Below are 27,451 nucleotides of genomic sequence, written 5' to 3' on the forward strand. Positions count from 1 at the left end.
TGCAGAAAAGGTCCGGTAGTTGGATATTTCTTTCTCGTCAATTGACTATATATTTTGCTGCTGTCCTAAATTTCTTAGTTATTGGGTGGCTTTTATCAACCAATGAATTTGTAGTTGATGAAGTAAAGTTCAAGCGCAAGAATAGTAGGGACAACCCACAATATTAATATTATGGGGCTGGCATTTTTCCAGGCTGCTCGATCAACTACTTAACCCTAGATTTTGGTTAAATGTAGAAAATGTTTGACATTATTTTCGTGTTTGCAGATTCAAGAAAGTCTTCAACAATGTCGTAGATCGTTTTGATCTGATCCCTCAGAGTTTGATATAGCCGGTTTTTCAAGCTATATGATCTTCTTCTTTTTCTTTTTTTTTTTTTTCTGCTCTGGTCTGATCCAACAGTGGCTATGTCTTTGCAACTTCTTGTCATTCTTGGGTTGTATCTTTGTCGAGGATGGAAGACTTGTCATTCTTGGGTTGTATCAATCAATGATCAGTGTGTTACTTCATTCCCTTGGTAGATGTATAACATGATATTTCCATCATTGGTTGGGTTTTCAGCTGAAGTTAACTTTCAGTAATTCCATTAATGCCTAAGTCGTAGCTGATGATGACCTAAATTATTTGAAGAAGAGATCATGTTTCGTCTGCTAAATTGCATGCTCGCAAGGTTGTAATTTGTGAAGTTTACAAAGGGTTGGACCAGTAGTAATTATAGTAGTAGTAGTAGCGGCAGTATTTGCAGTAACAATAGCAATAAATTGAGTATTATTAGTAAATTGACTCGACGAAAAAAAATATGAAAGCGGCTCCGTGGGCACACCCACGAGAGATGAGGGCAGGGGGATTGGAATCTGCGGATAAGGCGGCGGAGGTCGGAGGAGTTCTCTTACGACGCGGTGGGGAGGATCTCTTGTTCCATTGTCATTCCTAACTTGATGCATGGAAGAGCTCTAAGAGACTCTCTGACTAGTTAGATTAAAGTTCAGCGGTTGCCTTCTCCAAATGTGTTGAACTATTGAGACCAAAAAAAAGTATAATAGGACCGAGTGATTTAGATAGAAAATTATTTGGAATAGTTTTTTGAAAAAAATAATGTAAAACATTTTTAATGTGATTATTTGGAATAGTTTAAATTGTATGCAACCAATTGAATCTCTAATAGTAATGATGATGCAAATTTTGTTATACAAAAATAAATGTAATTAATTCTATGAGATATATCAAATATTAATATTTATAATATTCTACAATAGCAATTTATTTTATAGATAAATAGTAAATTAATATTCAGAAATTTGTAAAATAGCAATTTATTTATTCTGCAATGGTAAATTAATATTCAAAAATCGATTGGGTGTGATAGCACTATTTGAAATTTGTACAGATAAATAATCAAGTGATTTAACTAGTATCTTTATAACAAAGTCATCTTTTACTAAATCACTTCCTTTCATATTCATCCACCACCACTTGCCAGTCACCTCGTCACCAGTATCTTATTCGATTCGAAGTATTTTTAAATTTTTTTAAAACTTATGATTGTTTTAGAGTATCACTAATTAAATTTATTTTTCTAAAACATATCATCTAGATAGTATTATAATCGTAAGTTTTATTTGTGCACGATAATTCAAGAGAAATTGGACGAAACTCGATTGAACTTGGTCCCCTTCCTCCGATTAATCTCCATGTTTAGACATGAATGAAGATCATCAATTTGATTGCGCACGAATGGTTTCCATCATCTACAAAAGTGTTTTACTTTCTTTTTTTCAGATAATTGGTGACACTTGCGGTCGAGGAAGGAACGACAAAAGCAGCTGTGGCTTTACACGCTTTGGCGCTGTCGAGCACTCATTATTGTATTACCGTTCCACGAGGCCAATAAAAGCGTTTGACTGGGACCAAATACGCTTTTAACGGCTCTTTCGTTATTTTATGCCTTTCTGAGCCACGAATACAGAAAGTTCCAAAACCAAATCAACGAAAGTTACGTATTCTCTTAAAGATTACTCATCCTTAACTAAAATTTTTTTATCTTTTTATCGTCACATAACGTACAACACAATACACCCAAAGAGCACCCAACACTTTTAACTCTTACATTTTTTAGCTTGCCATCATACGATTAGAGCTGTTAAATGGAACGAACAGCTCGAAAGCTCGATTGAGCTCGACTCGACAAGACTTGACCTCGACTCGTTAATTATAGTAAACGAGTCGAGCTCAATCTCGAGATATACTCGTTTAATTAACAAGTCGAGTAAGCTCGACTCGTTTGTTATCTGAGTAGCTCGATTAGGCTCGATAACTAAGAATATATATATCATTTCACAATTCAAAAGTATAAAATTTAAAAATTTTAGGTTTTTATTGGGGTTAATTTGCACGAGTTAATGCAAACTCGGCTCGTTTGTGATAAACGAATCGAACTCGAGCTTCCATTTGGCTAGTCGAGTCCGAACACATTTCAAAGCTTGTCCGTCGAGTGTGTGGCTTTACACTATGAGTATATTATATACAATAACAGAAAAAAACTCGTGTCACGAGTAAATATTTAAAGTTTATATGTGATTATATATTACAAATTAATCATTCTTACATTATTACCGTGTTGTATACAATAACAAAAATTGACTCGTGTCACGAATAAATATTTGGAGTTTATATGTGATTACATGGTTTGCTTATATGTGAGTGCCTTTATATCTTCAATACCCTTCTAAGTTCTAACTTGATTTCATCTCCAGAACACGAAATTTTAAATGGAAAAATGAGTGCAAAACAATTGTTGCAATTCAACCCATTCAGCCAACCAACTCTCTCTAGAGGAATTGGCCATCACATTAATTGTGAGGTGAGAGGTTAAGAATTCAAACATTGCATCCCATCAACATGTCTTTATATTAGAATTGTTATAAATTTATACAAATATGTGATGCATTCGATCTGATTTAATGGTAATTCAGTCCCTATCAGGTTCCTTGGTTAATGTTAGGCTAAATGCACCGTTACCCAAAAAAAAAAAACATTTAGACACATGGTAGATTTATGAAAGCACCGACGTGTTTTATAATTACTGGACAGAGGATTCTAAGTGCATTTGACTCCCTGTCAAATTGAGATTTAGTTTACTACTGTTAACATCGATTAATCATTTTGTGCATGCCGCCTGTCATGCTTTCCCCAACCCCACCAAAAAGCAGAAGCCGAGAGGGAAAAAAATGCTTCAAATTTTTGTATTTTCACGATTGATTGGTCGTAATCACTTTCTTAAAATTTCAACAACTTTTCCATTTTATATGAATGATTAAAGCTACCTTTATATTTGAATAATCGATAAAAGCATATATATATATATATAAAGCACTTTCATTCGGACATGAGTGGCATATATCCGTATTTATGATTGAGCCTTAAATTTCAGCTTTGTACATGTTCTGTTCTCGTTTGTTGTAAATTTGTAAAAGTTAATTACTGAGAATAATTAAAATCAGCTAAGGTTGTTCTCGAGTAAATTCTAGATTTTATTATTTTGTCATTAGAAAATCTAAAACTTAAATGAATAAATATACAAGAAAAATCAAGTAAGTATCCTAAATAAGTATCTAAAATTAGGTGAAACAATCGCACGAGAACAGGTCAATAAAGAAATTGTAATAGCTCACATAAAATCTACGTCCCAACCAACTCGAAAGTATGAATTCCCTTAAGAGGAATGGCACATCTTTTTTTTCCCCTCCCACCCTTCCCTCAATCCATTCTCATTTTCTACTGTCAGATTCAAGATTCGAATTCTAAATTTAACAGTGGAAGGGAATGGCACAATTTTAAATCTCTTGTGGATCAAGAACAAGAGATATTTGCACGGCAAAGGAAGAAATTGAACCACACTAAGAAGAGAGAGAGTGACGAAGAAATTGTAGTGTGTGGTAGGTTGGAGTTGGGCCCTATAAAAAGAGTTGGGGAGCAGCGTAAATCCTGAAATGTCTCGGGGACACAACTCAGCAGCCTCACACAGTCACACACACTTGGCGCTTGGCTGCATTGTTCCCACATAACCCCAAAATCGCCAGCGAAGCATTTAGTGGAGAATATATTCCGGAGAAAACACATTTAAACGATCAAATAAAAAAATACAAAAAATACAAAAAGATACAAAAATAAAAGCCAAGCACCGTTGCTTTCTCTCCATTAGGGAGAGAGAGAACAGAAAGCAAGCGAACAAGAAAGGGAGAGTAGGCCGCGGAGGAGGCTGAGGACTGTAACAAAAGGAGCAGAGACGCCGTTTTGATTCAACGTCGTCGGCGGCATTGTTGTAATTCTCATGGATCAATATGTTTGGGAAACGATTTTGGCGGTGGCGTTAGGTTTTGTGGCCGTGTATGGAATTCTGGCCAGAAATGCTAATGCTCGCCGGAAAAGTTTTGGTAAAGGTGGGGCGGAGGATAGGGAGCCTCGTGCCACCGCCGCCACCACCCCCATTGATGGTATATTTAGATCCAAGAACAACGACGCCTCCGACGATGCAGACGTCATTATCGTAGGCGCCGGCGTCGCTGGCGCCGCTCTCGCTCACACTCTCGGGAAGGTAGTTTGAAAATTTTCCTCGTCTTCGTCGCCTTATGTTATAGAATTATTGTTATATATGTGTGTGTGTGTGTGTGTGTCTGTATATAGTACTGCATGAATTCAGCGATTTTTGTAATGAGAGTTTATTTGAGTGCGTGTTTGTATTTCAGGTGAATAAGACTGTGATATTGATGACAAAAATGCATGTTAAAAAAAATGAATGAAATAGGAAAAGGAAGATTATAGATTGATCTAGGAGTTGCGTTACTTTTTTCTTTTGCTTTTTTTTTTCGTGCTGTACATTTAAGAATCTAAACACTAATTGACTATATTGTTTATTAACTAATTTTTCTGTTGATGCAACTTATCTAATAGTAGTGTAATTTTTTTTAAAAAAAAATTATTTGTTTTTCAGGTGCGGCCGTTGTCAATCTCATTTTACGGGTTTAAATCTGGTTTTCTTCTTTTCATTATTCGTTTCAATTTTATTGATGTTTGGGCTTGTGATCAGCGTTGTTTTGCGAGTTTAACTTAGCAGGACAAAGCCTTCTTTAGGTTTGAGATCACATCTATGATTGTTGATTATCACATATTTGCCATTTTGTGGTCTTCTGTGCATGCGTGACGTCAATAGGTTTTTGTAAAGCTTAATTATATTTCTTACTGTGGTCCTTTTAAAAAAAATTGGATGTAAAACATTGAACTTTGAAGTTTTGTCATGGGCTTAAAGGAGGAAGTAGAAAATTACCTATTAAGCATATTCACTTTTCATATTGGCCTGCAGGATGGACGTCGGGTGTATGTAGTCGAAAGAGACTTGTCAGAGCCTGACCGGATTGTAGGAGAGCTGCTCCAGCCGGGCGGCTATCTCAAGTTGATTGAACTGGGACTAGAAGGTAAAGTTTGCAGAACTAATAGAAAAATGTTGTCCTGATATTGAATTGATTGTAATGCTTTGAGCTAAGTAGGCTCAACTACTGCAACATTTGACATTAGAAGCCTCATCTTTGCCCATTTAGTGTAGAATTACTGAAGCAGATTCTTTTTTTTTTTTAACCTCAACTACAGATTGTGTGGAGGGAATTGATGCACAGCGAGTCTTCGGATACGCTTTATTCAAGGATGGTAAAAGGACTCGTGTGGCTTATCCCTTGGAAAAATTTGACTCTGATGTTTCTGGCAGGAGCTTTCACAATGGCCGTTTCATTCAACGCATGCGAGAGAAAGCTGCATCTCTTCCCAAGTATACTCTACTCTTGCTCTTGTACTTGGTGGTTGTTTAGTATGTTTCCTGCAGTTTTAGTCATAAAGTTAGAAGTGGCAATTTCTGTATGGCTGATTGAGGATACATGCGCTTTAAATTCAACAAGAATCTTTAGAAGATCTGAATACATGAAAAATGATTTAGTTAAGTTGGTGGCTGATAGCACGGAAGCATCTTAGTATCTTAGAAGTCTTTTTCACCCTTTTTTTATGGTTTTTTACTTTTATGGATCTGATTTTAAATATCATACAGTGTTCGCTTGGAGCAAGGAACAGTGACTTCTCTTCTGGAAGAAAAAGGGGTTATCAGAGGCGTGCAATACAAAACAAAATCTGGTGAAGAATTGATCAAGTATGCACCTCTCACTGTTGTATGTGACGGTTGCTTTTCAAATTTAAGACGCTCTCTTTGTGATCCTAAGGTGTGGATGGCTTAGAAGCTCTCTTTATTCTCATTTAGTTATCAATAGCTGATTAGTCTTCTCTGTCTTTCTCATACTGTGGATTACTTGAGGACAACAAATCAAGTTGGTTGGTGTTTTACATTTTTCGAATACTGATGTCTCTGCCAGGTAGACGTCCCTTCTTGTTTTGTTGGCTTGGTTTTGGAGAACTGCCAACTTCCTTTTGCAGATCATGGCCATGTTGTTCTAGCAGACCCGTCACCTATTTTGTTCTATCCAATCAGCAGCACAGAAGTTCGCTGTCTGGTTGATGTACCTGGTCAAAAGGTACCATCTATTTCAAATGGTGAAATGGCCAAATATTTGAAGACAACAGTGGCTCCACAGGTAGCAGTAGGATATAAAGTTTGAATTTTATTGCTGTTATTTTTTTTGGGTGTACAAGCTTCAGTCTACTCTTATCACAAGGAACAATATGCTATATAGATTGTGAAACTTCTATCATCTAACTATTCACTTTCTCACCATCTTCTTGTAGGTCCCTCTTGAATTGCATGATGCATTTATTGCTGCAGTTGACAAAGGAAACATTAGGACCATGCCCAACAGAAGTATGCCAGCAGCTCCTCATCCTACCCCTGGGGCTTTGCTATTGGGAGATGCATTCAACATGCGACACCCTTTGACTGGAGGAGGAATGACAGTGGCTCTGTCTGATATCGTTGTACTACGTGATCTTCTCAGACCTCTTGGCGATCTGAATGATCCACCTACCCTTTGCAAGTATCTAGAATCATTTTACACCTTGCGTAAGGTACATTTAATTAAGTTCAGGACTTGTTTTGGTCATCAATATGGAAAACAATTGAGCAATATTGATCCAATGAATATTGAGTCTTTCCATAATATTCAAATTTTTCCTTAGTGATTTGATTTTGACATTGAACAGAGGAAATGCATTTTATGACGTTTTCATGCATTTGTCTTCCCACACCCGAATTTGAGTTATCCAATTTTTTTTAAAAAAAATTGAAATGATTGTCTTGTTAGTTTTATTGCTTATATCCTCTTTCAATGTTTTTGTTTGCAGCCTGTGTCAGCCACCATCAATACGTTAGCTGGTGCCCTCTATAAAGTGTTTTGTTCATCTTCTGATCAAGCAAGGAAAGAGATGCGTCAGGCATGCTTTGACTATTTGAGCCTTGGAGGTGTTTTCTCAAATGGACCAGTATCTCTACTTTCTGGTCTGAACCCTCGCCCATTAAGCTTGGTGTGCCATTTCTTTGCGGTGGCGATATACGGTGTTGGCCGCTTGTTGCTGCCTTTTCCCACACCTAAGCGCATGTGGATTGGAGCAAGATTGATATCAGTGAGTATCTGATTCTTTCTGTCATTAATTTCTCTTAATCGATTAATATATCTGATTGAAAACTATTTCTATTCTGAATGCCATATTCTAAATTTCAAGCTCACCTCTGCAGAGTGCATCGGGAATTATTTTCCCCATTATCAAGGCTGAAGGAGTGAGGCAAATGTTCTTCCCCGTTACCGTTCCTGCATATTATAGAGCACCACCTGCTAAGTGAGGTTGTCCAGCAAATGCTAAAACACTAAACTCCTCAATTGCAATTATCACATTCAAGTTTGTGTCTGCGTTTGCAATCCGATGTTCAAAGTTAGTGGAAAGCGGATGCTTTTATAAACTGGTGTGAATTGTGATATATTTTTTGCTCCTAGGTCTTTTTGTATCTCATTGTATTTGTCCTTTTTTTTCTCAACCGTCTCAAGTAAACAGAATTTTTTTTAGTGTTTTTTGGTTCTCTTTGGCGATTTAATTGCTTTGTAAATAACTGGGATGATGTGAGCTTCATTCAGATTGTAGTGTGAAGAAGTGAAAATTTTCCGAGTCACTGCAATATTAGTTTTAGTAATGAGATTTTTCTGATGGTTAGCTTTGGAAAGCAAACGAGTATCAACTTTCAAGCTAATAGTCTGGGATCACATATTATTCTTTCTGGGGAGTTACTAGGGTAAAATATAGAAACTCCCTTGAGGTTAAGCGAATATATAGAAAAATCCCTTATAATTGGAAACAAAAAAAAAATTATATTGATATATCCATTATACCCTTTGAGTTATAATATAAAAAAACTCCATGTGATTAAGCAAACCTACAAAATAAATTTCTTATGATTTCCAATCATACAATCTGGTATCTTGTGATTTGAACTAATCTGAAAAATCGACAAAAATCACTTAAATTAACAAGTTTGAGGTTGCATGACATGGAAAATAATTTTTTAAATCAAAATTTTAGCTGATATACCTATTAAAACTCATAAAATTTTCAAAAACAATCCAAAACTCCTAAATATAACTCACGTTATTTCTATACACAAATAAAATAAATAAAAACTTCCAAATACAACTAATCTTATTCCCATGCACAAAATAAATAAATAAAAGCAACATATAATCATAAGGAGTTTTTCCGTAAATTGGCTTAACCATAAGGGGTTTTTCCATAAGTTTGCTAAATAGGATGGTTGTTAGAAAGTCTTTTATTACTTATATATAGTAGGGTAATTGTGTGTCATTTCATCCACCTCCGTTAGTTTTGACAATTTCTGTTACTGTTTCAAATTAATTTAAATTATGAGAGACTGAAATGTATGATTTGAAACTATAAGAGATTTTTCTATATGTTAACTTAATCACATGGAACTTTTTTGTATTTTACCCGAGTTATTAAGATATAATAGACGGAGAAAAGCAGATCGATGGTTTTGGCAATGAAATTGAATATAATCATGTCACACAATTTAAATTATCAATTCTTGATAGGTGTCTAGTGAGCGCTCATTAGTAATTTAATAGTCTCATAGGTTAATTCGATCCCAATAGTTTCTTGTCAGCTTAACACATTGAAAGTTTGGCATTTCTTCACTCTGTTTAATTCAAAGGGCGATGGACGGAGAGGAAATGCGATGGTAACGACAGAGACAAGCAGAAAAACCGAGGATGTACGCACGGCTAGTAATTGAATAATTGAACTGTACCTTTTCACGCTCCCGTGAGGCTGTGAGCTTTCCCCATTTGTAGGCATTATTACATGGTCAAAATCATGTCAATCCTCTTGTTTTTCCTTGGCAAATTTTAACGTTTTTCTGCACTACTAGTTGTCCAATCTTTTATTTTCTTACCAAACCAAAGAAAAGAAGAGAGATCTATAGCTGTAGGTTGATTTCCTTCCTCTCGTCTTCTCGCTGTTCACTTCCCAGTTCTGAGTTGTCATCTCACCATACCAAAGATTCGAAACCTTAATTCCCGTCGCTGAAAAAAGTATACCATTTCTTACCATATTGTTCCAAATAATTTCACGAAATCAATATTAATCTTGAAAAAAAAAACCAAGAAAGCCAATATGCTTCCTGTCCATAGAAAAGACCAAGAAAAAAAAAAATAGCCATACCTAGAGTCAGCCTCGCAGTATGCGCACCTAATAAAGGGGACATATGCAGCAGACAGTAGTTTATAGAAGTAGCTCTTTCATTTCATTCGCGAATTCTTATTTAATACTTCAAATGAATGAAAACAACATATAGTACATCATAGAAGAGCGATCGCCAACTTCTTGTTCCTATTCCTTGGACGCTACTGGATAAAATACTCAAAATTGTTATTTGGATACATGTACAAGTGAGTGAGCATACGATAAGAGACTTCTAACCATCGAATTGTCGATTAGATAGGGGATGCTGTAGGCATAAGCAAGCTCTGTCTGAGCTTTGTAGAGGACAACCAAAAATTTTGTCGGACTTTTCAAATCCCAACTGGCCGCTACAAGTGAAAACCAAACGCTGACGGCCTCCGTCATGTATGAAACCTTTTTACATTCTTCGAAAATACAATTGGCAGAGTATGGGAAGGTGAGATGCAGAGACACCCAACCAAACTAGTTCAAATCTTTCGTCAGTTCTTCTTGTTATTTCTTTCCGTCTTTATAGCCTCATAAGATATCATAACTTCCTTAAACTTTGCTTCAGCAAGCTCTGCAACCAAAGAGGAACATTAGAAGTTAGTCCACAGGCAAGAAAGTAACCTAGCTAAATGTCATACTAGCCCAGAGATATAAATGTGCGATTGAGAAGAGTCATGATTCCATACGTTGATTATCCTGATTCTGATCAGGATGAAACTCCATTGCTTTCGCCCTGAAAGCTGACTGCAATGCAAATAAAAGTGAAGATACATCAGGTCAACGTTTTCAATTATTTAATAACCGACAGAAAAAACAAGAGCAGGAGCACATAATTATGATAGTTACGACCGATAGCTTTATGACGTACAAATACAGTTTTACAATCGTGTCGAGTGGATGTTGCCTATGAAAGTTTGGAGCAGCTATAAGAGAATGAACTCAGTCCATCTAACAGAAAAAACAGGTTTACATGTACCCTGATGTGAAAATGATTGCGAGTCGCAGCTAGTATCCATGGTTCTCAGCAATATTAGATCGTATAACATAAAACTACAACTGCCACGTTCAACAATTACACAACTTCAAGAAAAAGGCATCGTGAGAATCTACTGTAGCTTTAGAATAAGAAGAACAAATTAAAGAAAGTGAGGAATTAAAATTCGATTCCAGATTATCCTTTTGTTCTTGTGAAAAGAGGGGTGTTTTTAGCAGATGTAAATCTATTTGTGTTCAACAGAATTGAAGAACTGGTCTACATTTTATAGATCAGATTGGTTACCTCCTCTCTTTTTACCAATACATAGTTGTCACTGAAGTTCCTTTAATTTCTTCCTTCTACCCATAAGGAGAAATACAAGGAAAAGAATTTTCCATTTATTCTTAGCCTCACTTCTTTTCATTTATGTATGTATAACTAAGGGACAAGTTAACATCACCCCTTCACCTTCCCATATAGTTTTGCTAGCAAACTATGACTCAAACCATCACTACATGCTTAAGGAAATACAAAATATCAAATGAAATATCATATGAAGATAAAATGGTAATCAGTTATGTGCAATAATAGCCACAAGGTAAATAGTACCTTTATCTCGTCATCTGTGTATGGTTTTGCTCTTGCCCTGTTGCAAAGGAGACAATCCATGTGTCAAGTCTCACACATTGAGTCTTTCCACAACATATAAATTAAAATTTCCTACACTAGCCAGAATAACATGTTGTGGAAATGAACAAAACCATTCTAGAGGATATGATCTGAGAAAACAAATTTTTGGCCAGGATAAGAAAGAATTTAAAAGTTAGCATAATAGCTTCACTGACAAAACAATATCTGATATGTAATACAGATTGTCACCTGTCAAGACCTAAGACTGAATAGTGATGTGATAATGGATAGCTTGCACTGGCCCGAGGAGCCTCCCTGAATTTAGCCCCTTGATCTCTATATGATGTATCGCCCTTCCAATACCAGTCATTTCTCTGAAAATGCTGGTGATATGCACCCTGACCATTTTCTGCCCAGCTCTCGTAACTCCTTTTATACTTATTTCTCTCTCTATTGAAGACACTTTGCATGCGTCGAATCCGCTCCTGGACAGATCAACCATGAAGCAATGAGTTGCATATGGCCGCAAACTTCCAACAAAATTAGGAAAAAAGATTTGTCTGTAACCCTTTAAAAAGAAGCTTACATGCTGCGTCACATTAATTAGAGGATAAGTCCAGATCAACTCAAGTTCTTTTGGAAGGCAACAAGAAGGTTGTATCCATATTCAAAAGGTCAAGGCTCCGTTTGGAATAGCTGTGTTTGGGGTTGTTTTTAAAATATTTTACTATAGCAATGTATATGAAAAACTTTTACCGTAGATGTTTTTGGTGGTATTTTTGAAATATTTTGGGGATATTTTTAAAGTTTAAAAACTTTTAGTGTATTTTTTAAAAATTAAAATTACCACTCACCACCGCCACCATCGCCACCCCCTCCCTCCTCCTCTCTCTTCCTCCTCCTCCCCCTTTCTCCTTCCCTCCTTCCCCTTCGTCCTCCTTCTACCTTCCCCTTCCCCTCCCTTTTCCCGCCACAACCCTGCCCAATCTAGGCACGGACAGCACGGGGAGAGGGAGACGGGAGGGGCGGGGGTTGTGGCGGGAAAGGGGAAGGGAGGAGGGAAGGTGAAAGAAGGGAGGAGAAGAGGAGGAAAAAGAGGGTGGGAGAAGAGAGTGGAGTGAAGGGGATGGGGGTGGGGGTGATAGATGGAAGAAGAAAATGGTGTACATTTAATTTTTTTTTGTATAGTTGGAGTTGTTTTTGATATACTGTATGGATGTGGTGTTTTTAGAGTTATTTTTGTTTGTGTATTACTGTAGCATTGCATATGAAAAACTTGTTGTTCAAGGTAATTGCTTATCAAAATATTTGTCAAATAAGGCTACAAAGATAGACACTTGATGTGGGCAGTCAATTGCTTATTCACAATCCACTGAAAAATCCTGCCTTTGACAGCTTCTCTTTCTATCAGAAGTACACATCCTGCTTTCTACCCATAAGAGACAAATCACACATAGTGACCATCTCTAAAATCAAGTTCCTTGTTTACTCCAAAAGATCCATTTCAAGAAGACAGGCTAATACATGCTTAATGTCAAGTATTATCTGGAGATGATGACAAGCCAAAAACAACAGTGACTACAAACTTTTAGCCACTTCAAAATGCAGTGATACATGTCTTACGGTTCTTAGTTTCTTAAGCTTGAAATTTTGGTGACGAAGTAACATAATCATTTCATTTTGCACCAGATGTTCTCTTGTAAGATGCTTATATGAAGAGTGGATTTAATTGGAAGAGCAATTCTTAAGGAATTAACAGAGTTATCATAATCAGGTTCCACAAAGACATCTGTTCAGTCCTTTCAATCAGAATGGCAATTTATAACTTTCATGTCATCCCATCTGAGTCAGATATCTCAAACTTGTCATATCATGCCAGTAATATGGGTTTAACGCTCTCATGCAACTAGCCAACTAACATTCAAAACACCCCCCCCCCCCCCACAACACTCTTCCATTGATATGAAATCACAAGTATTACATGCGTGACCCATACCATGGGACAAAACCATTTACCTTCTTTAGAGAGGAAACCAATGAAAATAAACAGAAGCACCAGAATAGTCATGTGTGTAAAACAAATGCACAGAATGTAAAGAAAAACAACATTATCATCTTCATTAAATTGAAAAAAGAGTTGCAGAAAATTGTCACATCAAAACGTTTCCAAAAAGGTCAACAAAATTGTAAACATTCGTCTGCTTCCTGAAATGAGATGACTATTAAGCATTTGAAAAAGGAAGATGAATCTCACCACTCTCTCCATTTCTTCTTCATACTCTTCCTGCATCCTACGGTTGTATCTTTTCCATGCTTCCTCCTGAAAACTTGTCCTGAAAGTTTTACCAGAAGCACTTTTCCATGATGCTTTTGACCTGGTCAACTTTTCAGAACGACATCATCTATCATCAGTTCAACATGCCTTCATGTTTTCTGTTCTATGGCATTATTAGCGAGAAAATCCACCATTGAAGAATCTTAAGAATCAATAACTAATGTGTTCAAACATCAAACAATATGCCAAAATGTGTTCAAACATGTTCAACATGCTTTCATGTTTTCTGTTCTATGGCATTATTAACCCAGTTTCCAGCACACATGTCTTCAAACGTCAAACAATATGTCAAAATATTTACCAAACATAATTCTTTCTCTGCTCTCCCATCAGTATTGGGAAAACTTATTCACAAGTCAAGATAAAGTAACTGTTGCAAATATTTTCAATTTTTATAAATTAAGTCACCAAGCAAAAGCTCGGTAAAATACTTAACAAAAATTGTTGCAGACATATATCTGCGAACTATATTCATGTTAGACCATTCAGCCAGGAATTGCAAAGCTAAAGGCTTCCGTAGTATATTTCCTCCACTATCCAAGAGAAAAACTAATTGAAGGACACGAGCGATTTTTTTTTTCTTGTCAAAGAGGTACACAAGCATTTAATTCATCAGTTTCAAAGATTTGGGAGAGAGAGAGACTTTAATTCCCTAAGGAATGGGAACTAAGCAGCAAGAAATTGAACAAGTAAACAATTTTTCCCTGGCCTAGACAAATTAAACAATTTTTGCAAGTACATCAGCTTGTAGCATTATCATCAACTTCAGTCACCTGTTTAACAGTATCAACTTAAAGAGATGTGGTGCCAAAAATCTAGTTCATGCACCAGATCATATTAATTAAATCTCACATTTGAAATAATTAATATTTACATTAAGTTTGCAGCTTCGTTTTCCATATGTGCCCCACAATCTCCACTCTCCCAGAACCACACCTCCCACAGAGCTATGGCCCACTCAAGACCAGCAGTCCTAAAACTTGGAATGCTCTATTCTTGTTTCCATTTTTGTTTATTTCAGTCTAACTTTCTTATAGGTGCAAAGTTTCCTGTTCACCTTACTCTACCAGAAAAGCAGAAATATTTTATAAAAGCTGAGCATCTGCACATCTCACCATGTTATTCATAAAAGAATTTACAGAACTGGAAAGGAGCATCATTCAAAGCAACATGACATCATCATAGAAACTGAAAAGTAATTCTATAGTGATGCTAAGACAGCTCATCGCAATCCCCCAACAGGAAACAAAAAGAGCACCAGTAACTACCTGAGAGTAAACCCAATCAACAGATCTTCGCAATTGAGTAACCTGCAAAAAATTGCAACTGGTGTGATTCATCCACCAGAAATGGACCACAAAGAAACACCACCTGAAGATCTACTAGCACAAGTTTTAGCAGAAACAACAATCAAATACATTTTAAAAATTCAATGAAGAAGAACATAAATCGAGTTGTAAGTCCCTGACATCTGCTGAAAACAGTAACGGATCAGATGTATCACTCCCATCTAACATCTAAGGCAATCAGTCTACTTCTTCAGCATTACTTCAACATTTAATCTCAACCATCCATCCAAAGCAACAGATCATTCTACTTCCAGATTCCACAAGTGTGTCTGGGCTTTACCAACTGTTCAATGGCCCCTTCGCAGAGTTCTTCTGAACTTCTACAATTACCCGACCAAACATGAGAAAATTCTCCCCATACCATAAACACCACCAAGAACCGCGCAAGGAAATCAAACCTTTAATTTGGTCCAACTCAATTCTAAGACAAGTAATTGCTAAAATCATTTCTTCATCAATAGCACTTCTCATGTATTAGTTTAAGTACAAATGCTCAACTAACAGATATTTCTCCAACAACTAATATTAGCAAAACTAACTAAATCTCTTCCTACAAAGTTCCAGTAATAATGTGCGGGAAAAATATCATCGGAAGAAATAAATGCCAACTAAATTGTGTACATAATTCATTGGAATTAACCTAAAGTATTACAAAAAAACACAACTTGCACAATCAAAACGAGAAAATTGAAAACTGTAAAAGTAATTAACCAAGAGAAACTTACGGCAGCGGTGGTGGCGGTGGCGCCAATTAATCCGAAAAGTAGAATTCCCCATATTTTCATGTCTTTTTCACTATCTGGAGAATAACCAGGTCTGCTTGGTTGCTGCGGCCATGGATTATTAGGTTTAGGATTTTTATCCGCAGCAGCATCATCTTCCTTTGCCATCTTTATCAACTTGTAGAATGAAATTTGGGATTTTAGCTATCCAGAACCTGGATTCGTTTATTATCTCTTCTTTCTTGAAATGACGATTTGGACTTTGTCAAGTTGCAAAACAGCCTTATTAAAGCGTAGATTACCTTATTCCTCTGTGGATTGAAGAATTAATTGGGAAAAAAGAAATAGAAAAGAGCTCTGGGGTCTGGTTCTGAAGAATTTGAGAAGACAAATGACTACCTGAAGAAGGAGATCGTAAATTCGAAAAAAAAATGGAGATCGTAATTCTTTTTTTTTTTTTTGTATATAACATTTACCTCCCTTGAGGTTTGACCAAACTACTAAATAAACCTTGCAGTTTGATCCCCCCCCCCCCCAAAATATGTAACAGCGTTGAAACTCCACTAACTCATATACCGAAAGGACAAAAATGCCCTGACCTAAAATATTTGAAAAACAAAAAACTAAACATCATAATTTAAAACAAAGAAATGTGTAAAAGGAAAATCCAAAAAAAACATAAATTAATAATTTAGGAAAAATAATAGATACAAAGAACCAATATATTATTATTAAAAACAACTACATGAACATGTATACAACAACATAAAGGGGAAAATGAAGAAAGAAAGACTAAGAAGAGACAGGAAAAAGTAAATAAAAAATTGCCTAGGAAAAAGTGAAAAAAAGGGGAAAGAGAGGAAAAATGAAAAAAAAAAAAGTATGATGAGACAAAATTGGTTTCCTTTTCTTCTCCCATTGTCGATTCCAATTTCCTCTTCTTTCATCACACCAATGGCATTACCAACAACCACCAGACCTTAAATTATTGATTAATTTGTAAGTCCATCGCCACTCTGTCCAACGAAGACAAATTGTGATTAAAATTGAGCGCAAAAGTCAATTAAATTACGGGAAAATCAAGAATAAGCTCCACTCAATCATTGAGATTTAACCCAAAAAGAAAAATCCATGAACAAACCACAAAAGATGTTTTCTCTTTCCCTAAAATCCCAATTCGCTGCTTTCAATAGTTTCTCCTCCTTCATGTGCTCAAAAATCCCAAAAATATATTTAGTTTGATCTTTAATTTCTTTTTTTGGCTACTTGTGTGCTGATGAAAGGAAAGAAAGAGACTAACAAGGAAAGTTGATGGGAGCAGATTGATCATATAGCAAAATATGCATAAAAATGATCATTGTGACGGTCCCACGAGTGGAGAAATAGAGTAGTGGCGGTAGAAGGAAATTCATTGTTGGAACTAGAGAGTTCCATTAGATCCCCATAGGCAAAAGAACAGTGGCTAGCTTTCAATCTTATACCTCCAGTTCTTATTGGAGCTCCATCAAACAATGACATTTTTTGAGGTCTGGTTTTTTATTGCTAGCAATAAAAAAGAAAAATAATTTTAGGTTACAGGGGTACTTTAGGATTTCCGTTAAATTTGGTGGCATCGTTAATAGTTACAGAGTCAACATCACGTGACTAACTGTGGGAGTGTTTCTGTTATAACTTTATAATACTTAAGGGTGTTCTCGCAGTTTAATCAAACTACAGGGACTGTTTTGTAGTTTGATCAAACCCCAAGGGAGGTAAATGTAATTAATCCTTCTTTTTCTTTGTTTATGAAAAGGGCATTTTGGGCATTAAACAGGGTAGTCTACATGTTTTGGGCCGTGTCGATTCTGCCAATTTTCAAAGCGTGATTTAGGCTAACACGATGCATGGGCCTGCCTTTCATTGTTGTTACTTTTCTTTTTGTTAAAAAAAAATTACTTTTCTTTTTATTAGGGTTAGTTTCATTTATTAATTAAACGAAAATCATAATTTTATCTTATAGTTTTTTGAAGCTAAAATTTTGTCCTATAGTTTGCGTTCATTGTTTTATCTCACTGTTAGCATTCCATCCATGAAATTAGGTCGTGATTGCATATACATATTTTCGATCAATAGTACGTGGCAACTAACTAATGGTCAAAAATGAATTGGGTGGTGCGGAGGAGAAAATATAAGTGAAAGATCTTAAATTCAAGACCTTCCACTTACATTTAAAAAAAAACCCAACTTATCAAAGGTAAATTAGCCACTTAAAGGGATTTAATCCCTATAATTAAAAAATTGCAATACTATGAGGATCGATTAGATAACTAGTTTCATCCCATTTCGGTTCCCCTCCCTTGTAGCCCAAGGTAGTATTGGTAGCATAAGATAGTATTGATATTGCCAATTGTTAAAAAACAAAAATTATGTGGTGTGGATTTCTTCATCTACAGTATTAAAAAAAGTCAACAACTAAATCTCATTCCATTTAGAAGAACAAAACTAGAGGTGGCAAAATGGCGGGATTTGCTTGGGTTTGAGATGGAACCGAGTCATATGAGTTTGGACCCAACCTTACCCATATGTGTTTTGGGACTAATTTGGGCGGGATCCTGGGATGGGTTTAGATTGATCCCGCCCAATACCCAAATCTATTTTCTACATATTTTTTTCCTTTAATTCATTTTTTATTTTTTATATAATTTTAATATTTTTGACTTATTAAATTTCTTTTAGTTTTATTAAATAAACATGCAAGTGCTTTATACTCAGGATTCCCGCCAAAAATTGGATTAACAAATAAAGAAAAAGATAGATATACAGCCATATTCCAACATATATCAAGATGACCAAGATATTTAGGGTGTTGAATATTTATTCTCATCATTTTCCAAGAATGACAGGTCTAAACTGACTGAAATGCTGGAAATTCTTGTGGATAATGACTAGGAATACTACTAGATTATATTTGCTGGTGTGACTATAAAAATTGTTAAAGATAATTTTTGAATTTAAGACTCCGTTTGGATTGACTATTTTTTCAAAAAATAAAATTTTCAAATACAATGTTACAGTAATATACAATAACTCAAAAAACATCCCATCCATATTAGTATATCAAATATTTCAAAAAAAATTTATAGTAAAAATTTTTCATATACACTACTACAATAAAGTATTTCAAAAACACCCCCCAAAAATAATTAATCCAAATGGAGCCCTTGCTATTTGAGCCCAATGGGTACTCAAGTATTTCCCAAAATTTCCCATCAATTAATGGGTACAATTGGGATTTGTCCCATTTTAAACCCAATATCAAATTTTAATACCCATCCCGCCCAAAGTTCCTATGGGTATGGGTAACCCATTGGGACTTGGGACAAATTGCCACCTCTAAACAAAACTAATGAAAGTCAACTTACTCATATGAAAATGCACGCTTCGGTACCATAGTTGTCAAAATCGCGATCCGGATCGTAGGATCGTGCGATCCGGATCGTACGATCCTACGATCCGGATAACCAAAATCGATCCGGATCGTATTCAGAGTCGCAAATCATATTAATCTATGTAGGATCGCGTAGAATCGTAGCAGGATCGATAGGATCGTACGATCCTACAATTTTTTTGTAAATTTGTGAAATACGAAGCTCCATTTTGCAAGTAAATGAAAATATTTGTGGTATATTTGTAATTTATCAAAGAATTGCAACCTTTAATTGCAAATCCGATCCTGTGAAACTAAAATCGATCCTACGTAGGATCCCGATTTTACAAACCTTGTTCGGTACTTGTTTAGGTAATTAGCTTTTATTGATCCTTGAATGAGCACTCGTTGATATTTAAAAAAATAAATAAAGTAAGTAAAGTATATAAATATAAGGCAGTGTAATAACTATTAGTGTATGCATTTAAAAAATAGATTGAACGTAATTTAAGTGATTGATTTGGAGCACCCATGCAAAAAATCCTAGTAAAAGCAAATGAAAGTCCTTGTTTTCAAGAGTCAGCTTGGTGATTAATTGGGTAACTAGTTTTATATATACGTTAATTGGCTATATCAAGAGCAAATGACAATCTTTGTCCCAAGATTTATACTTAAATTGGCAATAATAAGAACAAACAAAAGCCTTTGTCTCCAAAATTTAGTCTCGTTTAACAAATGAGCTTTTTTTATATTTGTTTAAAATTTTACTGTAACTTTCTATAAAAATTGTAGAATTTTTTTTTAAATGAAAAACTTTTTTTTTTCTTTCCTCTCTTCTTCTTCTCCCTTCCTCCTCCCCCGCCACCTCTCCCTTCCCCCCGCTAGAAATTGCAGTAGAAACAATTATTTTTTTTTGCTTTATTCTCTCTTTCTTTCTTTTCTCCTTCTCCCTCTCTTCCCCCTCCCCCTCCCCCAGTCACAATTTGGTTGTGCGACCGGGGGAGGGGGAGCATGGCGGGGAGAGAGAGGGGAGAAGAGAGGTGGCAGGGGAGAGGGGCGGGGAGGGGAAAGGAGGAGGAGGAGGGAGAGGGAGAGGGAGAAGAGGGAAAAAAAAGTTTCTCTCTGTCGGCGCTAGAAAAGGTGTCGATCAGTGTTGGCTAGCGGTGAAGGTGGTGGTGGATTGAAGTGGGGAAGAAAGAAGAAGAAAGGAATAAGGGAAATGTGTGTTTTTGGTATTTTAAAATGTGTAGTTTAAAAACTTTTGAGAAAATTTTTGAGATTATGTAGTTAAAGTTGTTAAAAAAACTAGTAGAAAACAAAACTTGGACAAAAACTCATTTGGCAAACAAACCCATAAATTGGTATCCAACTCAACTTGCGGAAAGATTAACGAATGATCATGAGGTTTTACCTCAAGATTTTTCGTTTACCCTTTTTCCTAGTAAAACTTTGGAGAATGCATTATAAAAAAAATCTTCAAGCTATCAGAAAACTCATTTTTCTAGTAGATATGGATAAAATTTCTTAAAATTTATATTAAAAAAAATCATGCCATCTAAACCAGCAATTTCTATTTTTGTGTAGTAATTGAAAAATTAAAATTGAGTACTTTAAGTTAAATATATAACTCAGTCGATGGTTTCTCGTAAATTACCGGTGCCTAATGCATACCCAATATGTGTGCAATCAAAAAATATATTTACGGTCATATGTTTTAAATGAAATTTTTATTACTGAAGCAAATTTTAATCTTTTAAATATTTTCATAAAATAATTTTATATTGATAGTTATAAATTATAACTTATAATGTTTAGGGGTAGTTATGTTGAACATATATTTAAATAGTTAAAAGTAAAAATAATTATGAATAATTATAGATCATTAAAATAAAAATAATTTTTATAAGAATAAAAGAGAAAGTTTATAAAGCCGCAATGTTAACTTCAAAGCCTTTTCATATACTATAGATATAACTCTCAGCGTAAGGGTGTCGGCGTACACTATACACAACTACACAACCGTCAAATAACAGGCAAAACCGCGCCATTTACAGCTAATCCCCTCTTTCCACAAAAAGTAAAGTCATTTCTCCTCCCAATTTCTTCCATCCTCCCCCAATTTCATTCATTTTCCTACTGAACAAGAAATCAAGTCCAACGCCATCGTTGTCAGGGCAGATCTAAACAAATGCGGATGAGGTTGATTTAGTTGCTTTTATCAGGTACCAATTAATTAATCATTTTCGACCCAGATATAAATCTTTCGGATTGGTTGAATAAAATTTATGCATGCTGAATATGAAGAATTCCTGAATAATAGTAGCTAATTGGTTTAGGTGTTTAGGGTTTAAGAATTATGGCAATGGCAATGTCAAGGAGGCCGATAAATCCATCTAGACGAGTTGCAGATATTGGAGGAGCTTCTCCAGTTCCAACCTCACTTCATTCGAAATCTCGATCTTCACCATTTCTATCTCTTGGACTTATTGTCGTGGTAATGTTTATGCTAGATTCATTGTTAATTCTCCATAAATACTTTACTTAATCTCATTTCTTGTTAAATTTGATTTTTATTTTCAGGGAGCAATCCTTCTTATTGGCTATTTTTATCGTGGCTCAGGTCCGTTCGACTCAGTTTCCATTTGTAACTACTTGGTATTTTCTTTAGTTGATAATTTTTGCGTATAAATTCACCATCCCATAGCCAAAGTAGCTAAGTTTTATTTGGAAAGAAAAAATATGGAGAATGGTGCAGACTTTGGCAGGCCAGATTATACTTCCCTAGCCAGTAGCTGGAACTTATGCTGATTGAAAATCTGGAAAGAGTAAGGAATCAATATAATTAAGCGTTATTACTGTCAAATAAACAAGTGTGGTTTCTGACCTTTCTGATATCAGTGACTGTTAAAATGTGGTATTTTGTGATTTCCTCTAAAGGCAGAGTGAAATGCCTATACCCCAATTGGAATTCATGAGTCTGTGGTAGTACTAAACCTGGAGATGATTAATACAAATTCAAATCAATCAGGGGTTTCTTAGAATAAGTGAATAAGTGACCTTTGTTAAGGGCACTATACCTTGGACACAAAAGTTAATGCTAATCACTTTTCATCAGACACTTCGGTTTTCCTCTTCCTCAATGCTTGGACACAAAAGTACTGTGTTAGAGTCAATGAGCATCTTTTCTTCTTTATGTATCCATATTATTCCTGAGAGCTCTCCCTCATCCATTTCTTGTCTAACATTTGAAATTAATTGTATGTTGCATCCTATTTCCTTACTGAATTTTAACTATATTGCTAAGCATGCCCCTGAGACAAACACAACGTATATTTTGTTTTTCTCCTTTATTTAAATGTGGAACATTAATTTGTTTCCACTATAAGAAATTGTGCCTGATTTTATGGGTTTCGATAGTAAGCTGGAGTATCTACTCTGATGTAGACTATGGAAGGTGCAACTATCTAAGTTGGTACTTGGTTTGCAAAGTTATTTTGACTTTGCAAAGTTATTTGTTTCCACTATGAGAAATTGTGTCTGATTTGATGGGTTTCGATGGTTACTTGGAGTATCTACTATGATGTAGACTATGGAAGGCACAACTATCTAAGTTGGTACTTGGTTTGCAAAGTTATTTTGACTTGCTGCATTTACTATCCACTTGTCTATTCACTGAGAACCTATTTTGCCTGACAGGTGGCTTTGGTCATATAGGAGCTGTCAGCAGGGTTCAAGGTAATTCATCTCTGATTCATTCACTTGAGTTCTGGCTTTATTTGTGTGTCCTGTATAACTTTTTCAATTTGCCAGTCTTGCTGGTTGATACATGGAAGTTAAATGTAGACTTGGCTTACATTATTGACGAGAGTTGAAAGCTTTGGTTGAGACTAGAATTTTGAATTGTCTGTCTCCTAATTCCTAGAAGATCTCGGGGTTATGAAATGGATCTAAAATATGTAAATGGCTCCTTGTTTTGTGCTTGAGGTCCTTGAGTTGTCATCTGATGTTAAATCATGAACCATGAAAATTTTGAGTTCTAGACCTGCTTCTTGTTGGTAACTAACTAGATGATGGGCCGTCTTTATTTTGGGTAAACATTTAAACAATTAAACATGTGAAATGATATTGGGAGTGATGCTCTTCAACAATAGAAAATATGCAAGATTGGTTCATTAACTACGAAAACTGTAGCCATTGTGGAGATCTGAGCTTTGCATAATAAACAGTCCCATGCATAAAAACTGCCTAAGTTGTTGAGGCTATCATAACAGTTAATCATTTTATCACTTATGCAATTCTCTAGTGATTCACTATTTAGCATGTTGACTGATTAAATTTTATTTTTGATGCTTAGAGGTGGAGACCCCTATCTGAAATTAATATAGATGTCAGTGTTTGACATGCAGTCTTCCATTTAAAAATCTTGGACTTCTTTATTATGTGCAGGGGATTTCTCATGTACTACAGAGGTTCAACAGGCGATTCCTTTTCTGAAGAAAGCATATGGTGACAGCATGCGCAAGGTGTTGCATATTGGTCCAGATACTTGTTCGGTAGTTTCCGCACTATTAAGAGAGGAGGATACTGAAGCTTGGGGACTGGAGCCATATGATATAGAGGATGCTGATCACAGTTGCAAGAGTCTTGTACATAAGGGTCTTGTTCGTGTGGCTGATATCAAGTTTTCTCTTCCATACAGGGCAAAATCATTTTCTGTTGTGATTGTCTCAGATGCACTGGATTATTTGTCCCCAAAGTATCTGAATAAAACCCTTCCTGAATTGGCAAGGGTATCAGCTGATGGACTTGTTATTTTCACTGGTAAGTTGAGGTTCTGCTACATTTCGCTAGTTCCATAAAATTGTTAAATGTTCTGGGAAAGGTCCTTTTTTACTTTTCTACTAAGTTCCCCTTATATTGTTTTTCATCTACCTTTATTATGCTTTACTTTTTACCTTTCCTTTTAGATTGTAAGAAATCTTAATCCTTTTAGGTGAGAATTTTGTGATCCTTGGGAATAATTGGGATAGAAACCAAATGCTGCGATATTGTGCTTATTAGATGAATACAAAATCTGCTATCTTTTAATTTATTTTGAGATTTTTTGCTGAAATCGAAGTCAGTATTTCTTTTCAAGAAGTTTTCTGCAAATATTTTGTTGCCTTTGCTGGTCATTGGTTGGGATTGTTGCTATTGGTGTCTTTCCTCCTATGTTGATCAATGTTTAGAAAGATGCAGAAAACAGTCTCATTGCCACTGTCAGTGGAGCATAATTGCCATTATGTTTTATGGAATTAAAGAAACATTACATCAGTTCCGGCAAAGTGCATGCAATTATTTGGGATTGGAAAAGAGAAAGCAGGCTGTGAGACATTTTATGATGACACATATTATCTAACTCTCCACCTGGCTGCATCAGTATTCCCTATTTCTTATAGAATCTGATTTTACAACATATCAGGTTTTCCACAGCATCACAAAGCAAAGCCCACGGATAAATCCAAATTAGGGCGATCTGTAAGTATCTTTGTATCCTATGCTACATTTGTTTTAGTATTCATTGTTGTCTATTTTGCTTATGTTCACCTTTTGGAAATAAAATCCATAGTGTCTAAAGTTTACACAACAGAAGGTCATATTCTTTCTGATCAATGTTTGAGTATGTTAATATCGTCTCACACTTGAAGCTTTTTTCAATTAATATCATTGTTATCAATTTTTGGTTGTGTTATTTTTATCTCTCATGCAAATTATTCCGAGTCATATCCTGATTTCTCAGGGTTTTATAGTATGTTGGCCATAATGTTCATCTGTGCAAATTCAGGTAGATTTTCAGAAATGGCACCATCTGTACAAGTCTTTTTGTTTGTTATGATTGCTGCTTAAGGCTTCAGGTTTAAATAATGTTGTAGCAACACAGATAGAAGCATACAAAATGTCTGTAAGAGTAAAACTGAATATGAGTAGAGAGTTAAGTCTGGAAAATGGTCTTCTGGGCTTGACATATCTAAATGGATTATTAATTTCCTGGGGGAACCACTAAGGTGCTGAATCGCTGGACAATAGCAAATATAAAACAATGAAAAACGATGTGATTATACAAGGGCATCAAAAAGAGAAACTAAAGACAGTGACTTTCAACCACCTAATTCCCTCCCTTTGATGATTACAGAAACAATTGAAAGCTTCTTCAATCTTGTTACGCTTGAAGAACGCAGGCATGTATCATTGAAATTTCAAACATAACATACTTACTAGTTCTTCTCTTTTGCTGGCACAACGCTTACTTTCTCTTATGGAGAAATAAGTATCACAATTCATGATTTGTTTTCAAAATTTGTGTGATGATTTATGTTTAAAATTAGGGACATAACATACTCCAATATATTTTATCTTCTTGCTGATAAAATATTTTGTACCTCGTGATGTTTCATCATCAACTTAGGGCTGAAAGAATTTTTCCCCCACTCTTATGAATTTTTTTTTTTTTTGGGGGGGCTGTTGGGCATGGGGTGGTTAATAGGCTAAACTAAGGAGCGCGACCTGGTGGGTTCGACATTTTGTTCAGACAAGTTTGGAAGAAAATGAAGCTGCCGTGAAAAAGTTTGAACAAGCTGCGTTGAGAAGATCTTACAAGCCAAGTTGCCAAATATTTCACTTGAAGTCATATCAATAAAGTTTTGGAGTTTTGTCGGCTGAAGTGCCTTTCCAGTTTCCTCGACCCTTAAGTTACAACATTTATTTAGTTCCAAAAGGCCATTGGACCAGTAACTCTTAGAAACGATTTAAACAGTTGAGATCTTTGGGGCATTTATGGACAAAATAGGCCTCTGCTTCGTGATGAAGAGGTTGGATTTTGGCAGATTATTGATCAATTGTAAGCGGGAAATGTAGCTAACATCTGGTAATGCGTACCTATTACTAGATTTCGATGATTAAAGCAGCTTACTATAGCTTCTCATTACAATGGGCAATGGTCGGATGAGAACATCACGGTCATTGTTCAAAGCATAATCAATGTTACTGCCGTAATATTAACTGAAAATTGACAGAATCTCTTTTCTTTCTGGTCCTGAAACGGTGTAAAGGATGTTGATTTTACGATGTTCTTCCTTTCATGGATTCTCTTTTGCCGGAATCTACTATAAAATACGAGCCATTGTGAAGTCAGTATTTGTTTACGTACGGGAGGGACATCTAACATGTTTTACAGCATCCATCTTGTCTTTAATCTAGCAGAGACACACACACACACATATGTGAAGTCTATTAGAAATGCCAGAGAGCCTATTGATTTTACTGCCTGAATTTGGTTGTAATCCTCATTTGGATTCCTGTAGTTCTTGATTAACAATAATATAAAAAAAAAAAAAAAAAGATTAACATGAGTGTTATCATAGCACAGGACGTATGGTTAGGGACATTGATAACTGATCCGAAAGGGCTCCAAAAAGCTTATGACATATACTCAGGAACATTGATAACTAATCCGAAAAGGCTCTAAACAGTTTATGCTTGGGAGAAAGGGTAAATGGATCCGGCCATTTCTTCTCTGTCGTTGCAATTCAGAGAAATTATCTTTAAATTCCAGATAAATGACTGTCTCCTCTTTAAATGATGAGCGACCATATTGTCAACCCATGTTACTGTTCTTCTTGTGCTGCTGCTCTCTTTTATGCTAACATTGAATGGATTGAAGTGCCCTCCATGGATGACTTTCACACTGATATGACTTTTCACGTTGATGAGCCACAGAGGCTGGACCTTGCAGCCGTTGTTGGGTCTGATGTGTTGATTATGCTTCGGTGGGGTGGACAGGCATCGCAATTGTCAGCAAGAAACACCACTAAGCTAAAATTCAACACATTTGTCCCTCACATCATGGACTAAATTATCCGTCAACTCCAAATTAAAAAGATGGGGTGATTATTGTGACTAAAGTAAACAACCGAGTTCTTGTGTTTATGCTAGTTATGATATCTTTGACCTACCCAGAGAGAGAGAGCGAGAGAAGAAGAAAAAAAACAGAATAGTATAGTTTAGAATTTGTGAGTGAGCCTTAATTTAGTAGTACATTTGATGCATGCAACTTTTAATGCTTTAGGAACGAAGCGAATACAGTCAGTTTAATAAGAGTAGTGAAATGGTTAGTCTTACTTATCGAGTACGTACGAGTATTTGATTGTCATATTCTCCATTTTCCTTTCCCGGTTTCATCATTCCTCTCCCATTTTCCTTACTTTTCATATACTGATGGTTGAAGAAAGAACACCAATGCAATGGAGCCATCAAGCCATCAAGAAAAAGATG

The 27,451-nt window shown here is 35.7% G+C and overlaps 3 protein-coding genes across 10 annotated transcripts; 2 read left to right on the forward strand and 1 right to left on the reverse strand.

The window, feature by feature from the left end:
- The first annotated feature begins 4,001 nt into the window (after positions 1-4,001).
- Positions 4,002-8,152, forward strand: LOC113748892 (squalene monooxygenase-like). 2 transcript variants are annotated; one of them, XM_027292480.1, is made up of 8 exons: positions 4,002-4,594; positions 5,360-5,471; positions 5,644-5,818; positions 6,092-6,260; positions 6,411-6,632; positions 6,781-7,056; positions 7,333-7,611; positions 7,724-8,152. In XM_027292480.1, exons 1-8 carry the CDS (start codon positions 4,331-4,333, stop codon positions 7,826-7,828), a joined length of 1,602 nt encoding a protein of 533 aa, XP_027148281.1. In that variant the 5' UTR covers positions 4,002-4,330; the 3' UTR covers positions 7,829-8,152. The 2 variants fall into 2 exon arrangements, with proteins under 2 accessions (XP_027148281.1, XP_027148283.1); XM_027292482.1 differs by having other exon boundaries at positions 6,411-6,629.
- A 1,631-nt stretch (positions 8,153-9,783) lies between these two features.
- LOC113749646 lies at positions 9,784-16,159 on the reverse strand. 2 transcript variants are annotated; one of them, XM_027293466.1, is made up of 8 exons: positions 16,038-16,159; positions 15,739-15,912; positions 14,933-14,974; positions 13,584-13,712; positions 11,579-11,814; positions 11,309-11,345; positions 10,410-10,467; positions 9,784-10,294 (listed from the first exon to the last, which is right to left on the reverse strand). In XM_027293466.1, exons 2-8 carry the CDS (start codon positions 15,901-15,903, stop codon positions 10,215-10,217), a joined length of 747 nt encoding a protein of 248 aa, XP_027149267.1. In that variant the 5' UTR covers positions 15,904-15,912; positions 16,038-16,159; the 3' UTR covers positions 9,784-10,214. The 2 variants fall into 2 exon arrangements, with proteins under 2 accessions (XP_027149267.1, XP_027149266.1); XM_027293465.1 differs by having other exon boundaries at positions 15,739-16,159.
- A 4,982-nt stretch (positions 16,160-21,141) lies between these two features.
- On the forward strand, positions 21,142-26,281 carry LOC113749429 (probable pectin methylesterase CGR3). Of its 6 annotated transcripts, none has more exons than XM_027293169.1 (8): positions 21,143-21,218; positions 21,320-21,363; positions 21,478-21,635; positions 21,722-21,761; positions 22,838-22,876; positions 23,588-23,962; positions 24,603-24,658; positions 25,665-26,281. In XM_027293169.1, exons 3-8 carry the CDS (start codon positions 21,498-21,500, stop codon positions 25,815-25,817), a joined length of 801 nt encoding a protein of 266 aa, XP_027148970.1. In that variant the 5' UTR covers positions 21,143-21,218; positions 21,320-21,363; positions 21,478-21,497; the 3' UTR covers positions 25,818-26,281. The 6 variants fall into 6 exon arrangements, with proteins under 6 accessions (XP_027148967.1, XP_027148968.1, XP_027148970.1 ...); XM_027293168.1 differs by having other exon boundaries at positions 21,144-21,218; positions 21,486-21,635; XM_027293170.1 differs by having other exon boundaries at positions 21,159-21,218; positions 21,315-21,363; positions 21,486-21,635.
- Positions 26,282-27,451: the final 1,170 nt, after the last annotated feature.

The sequence above is a fragment of the Coffea eugenioides genome, chromosome 10 (assembly GCF_003713205.1).
Source record: "Coffea eugenioides isolate CCC68of chromosome 10, Ceug_1.0, whole genome shotgun sequence".
NCBI classification, from domain to species: Eukaryota; Viridiplantae; Streptophyta; class Magnoliopsida; order Gentianales; family Rubiaceae; genus Coffea; species Coffea eugenioides.

What these genes read in the sequence shown, in the direction of transcription:
- LOC113748892 (XM_027292480.1), top strand. Translation starts at nt 4,331, where the DNA reads ATGGATCAATATGTTTGGGAAACGATTTTGGCGGTGGCGTTAGGTTTT. An exon ending in CATTTTACACCTTGCGTAAG is followed by an intron (nt 7,057 to 7,332) that starts GTACATTTAATT and finishes TTTTGTTTGCAG; the next exon opens with CCTGTGTCAGCCACCATCAA. An exon ending in TTGGAGCAAGATTGATATCA is followed by an intron (nt 7,612 to 7,723) that starts GTGAGTATCTGA and finishes TCACCTCTGCAG; the next exon opens with AGTGCATCGGGAATTATTTT.
- LOC113749646 (XM_027293466.1), bottom strand. Translation starts at nt 15,903, where the DNA reads ATGGCAAAGGAAGATGATGCTGCTGCGGATAAAAATCCTAAACCTAAT. An exon ending in CCACCGCCACCACCGCTGCC is followed by an intron (nt 14,975 to 15,738) that starts GTAAGTTTCTCT and finishes AATTTTTTGCAG; the next exon opens with GTTACTCAATTGCGAAGATC. An exon ending in TCAGTCTTAGGTCTTGACAG is followed by an intron (nt 11,346 to 11,578) that starts GTGACAATCTGT and finishes CCTTTGCAACAG; the next exon opens with GGCAAGAGCAAAACCATACA.
- LOC113749429 (XM_027293166.1), top strand. Translation starts at nt 21,498, where the DNA reads ATGGCAATGGCAATGTCAAGGAGGCCGATAAATCCATCTAGACGAGTT. An exon ending in CTATTTTTATCGTGGCTCAG is followed by an intron (nt 21,762 to 22,837) that starts GTCCGTTCGACT and finishes TTTGCCTGACAG; the next exon opens with GTGGCTTTGGTCATATAGGA. An exon ending in TGGACTTGTTATTTTCACTG is followed by an intron (nt 23,963 to 24,602) that starts GTAAGTTGAGGT and finishes ACAACATATCAG; the next exon opens with GTTTTCCACAGCATCACAAA.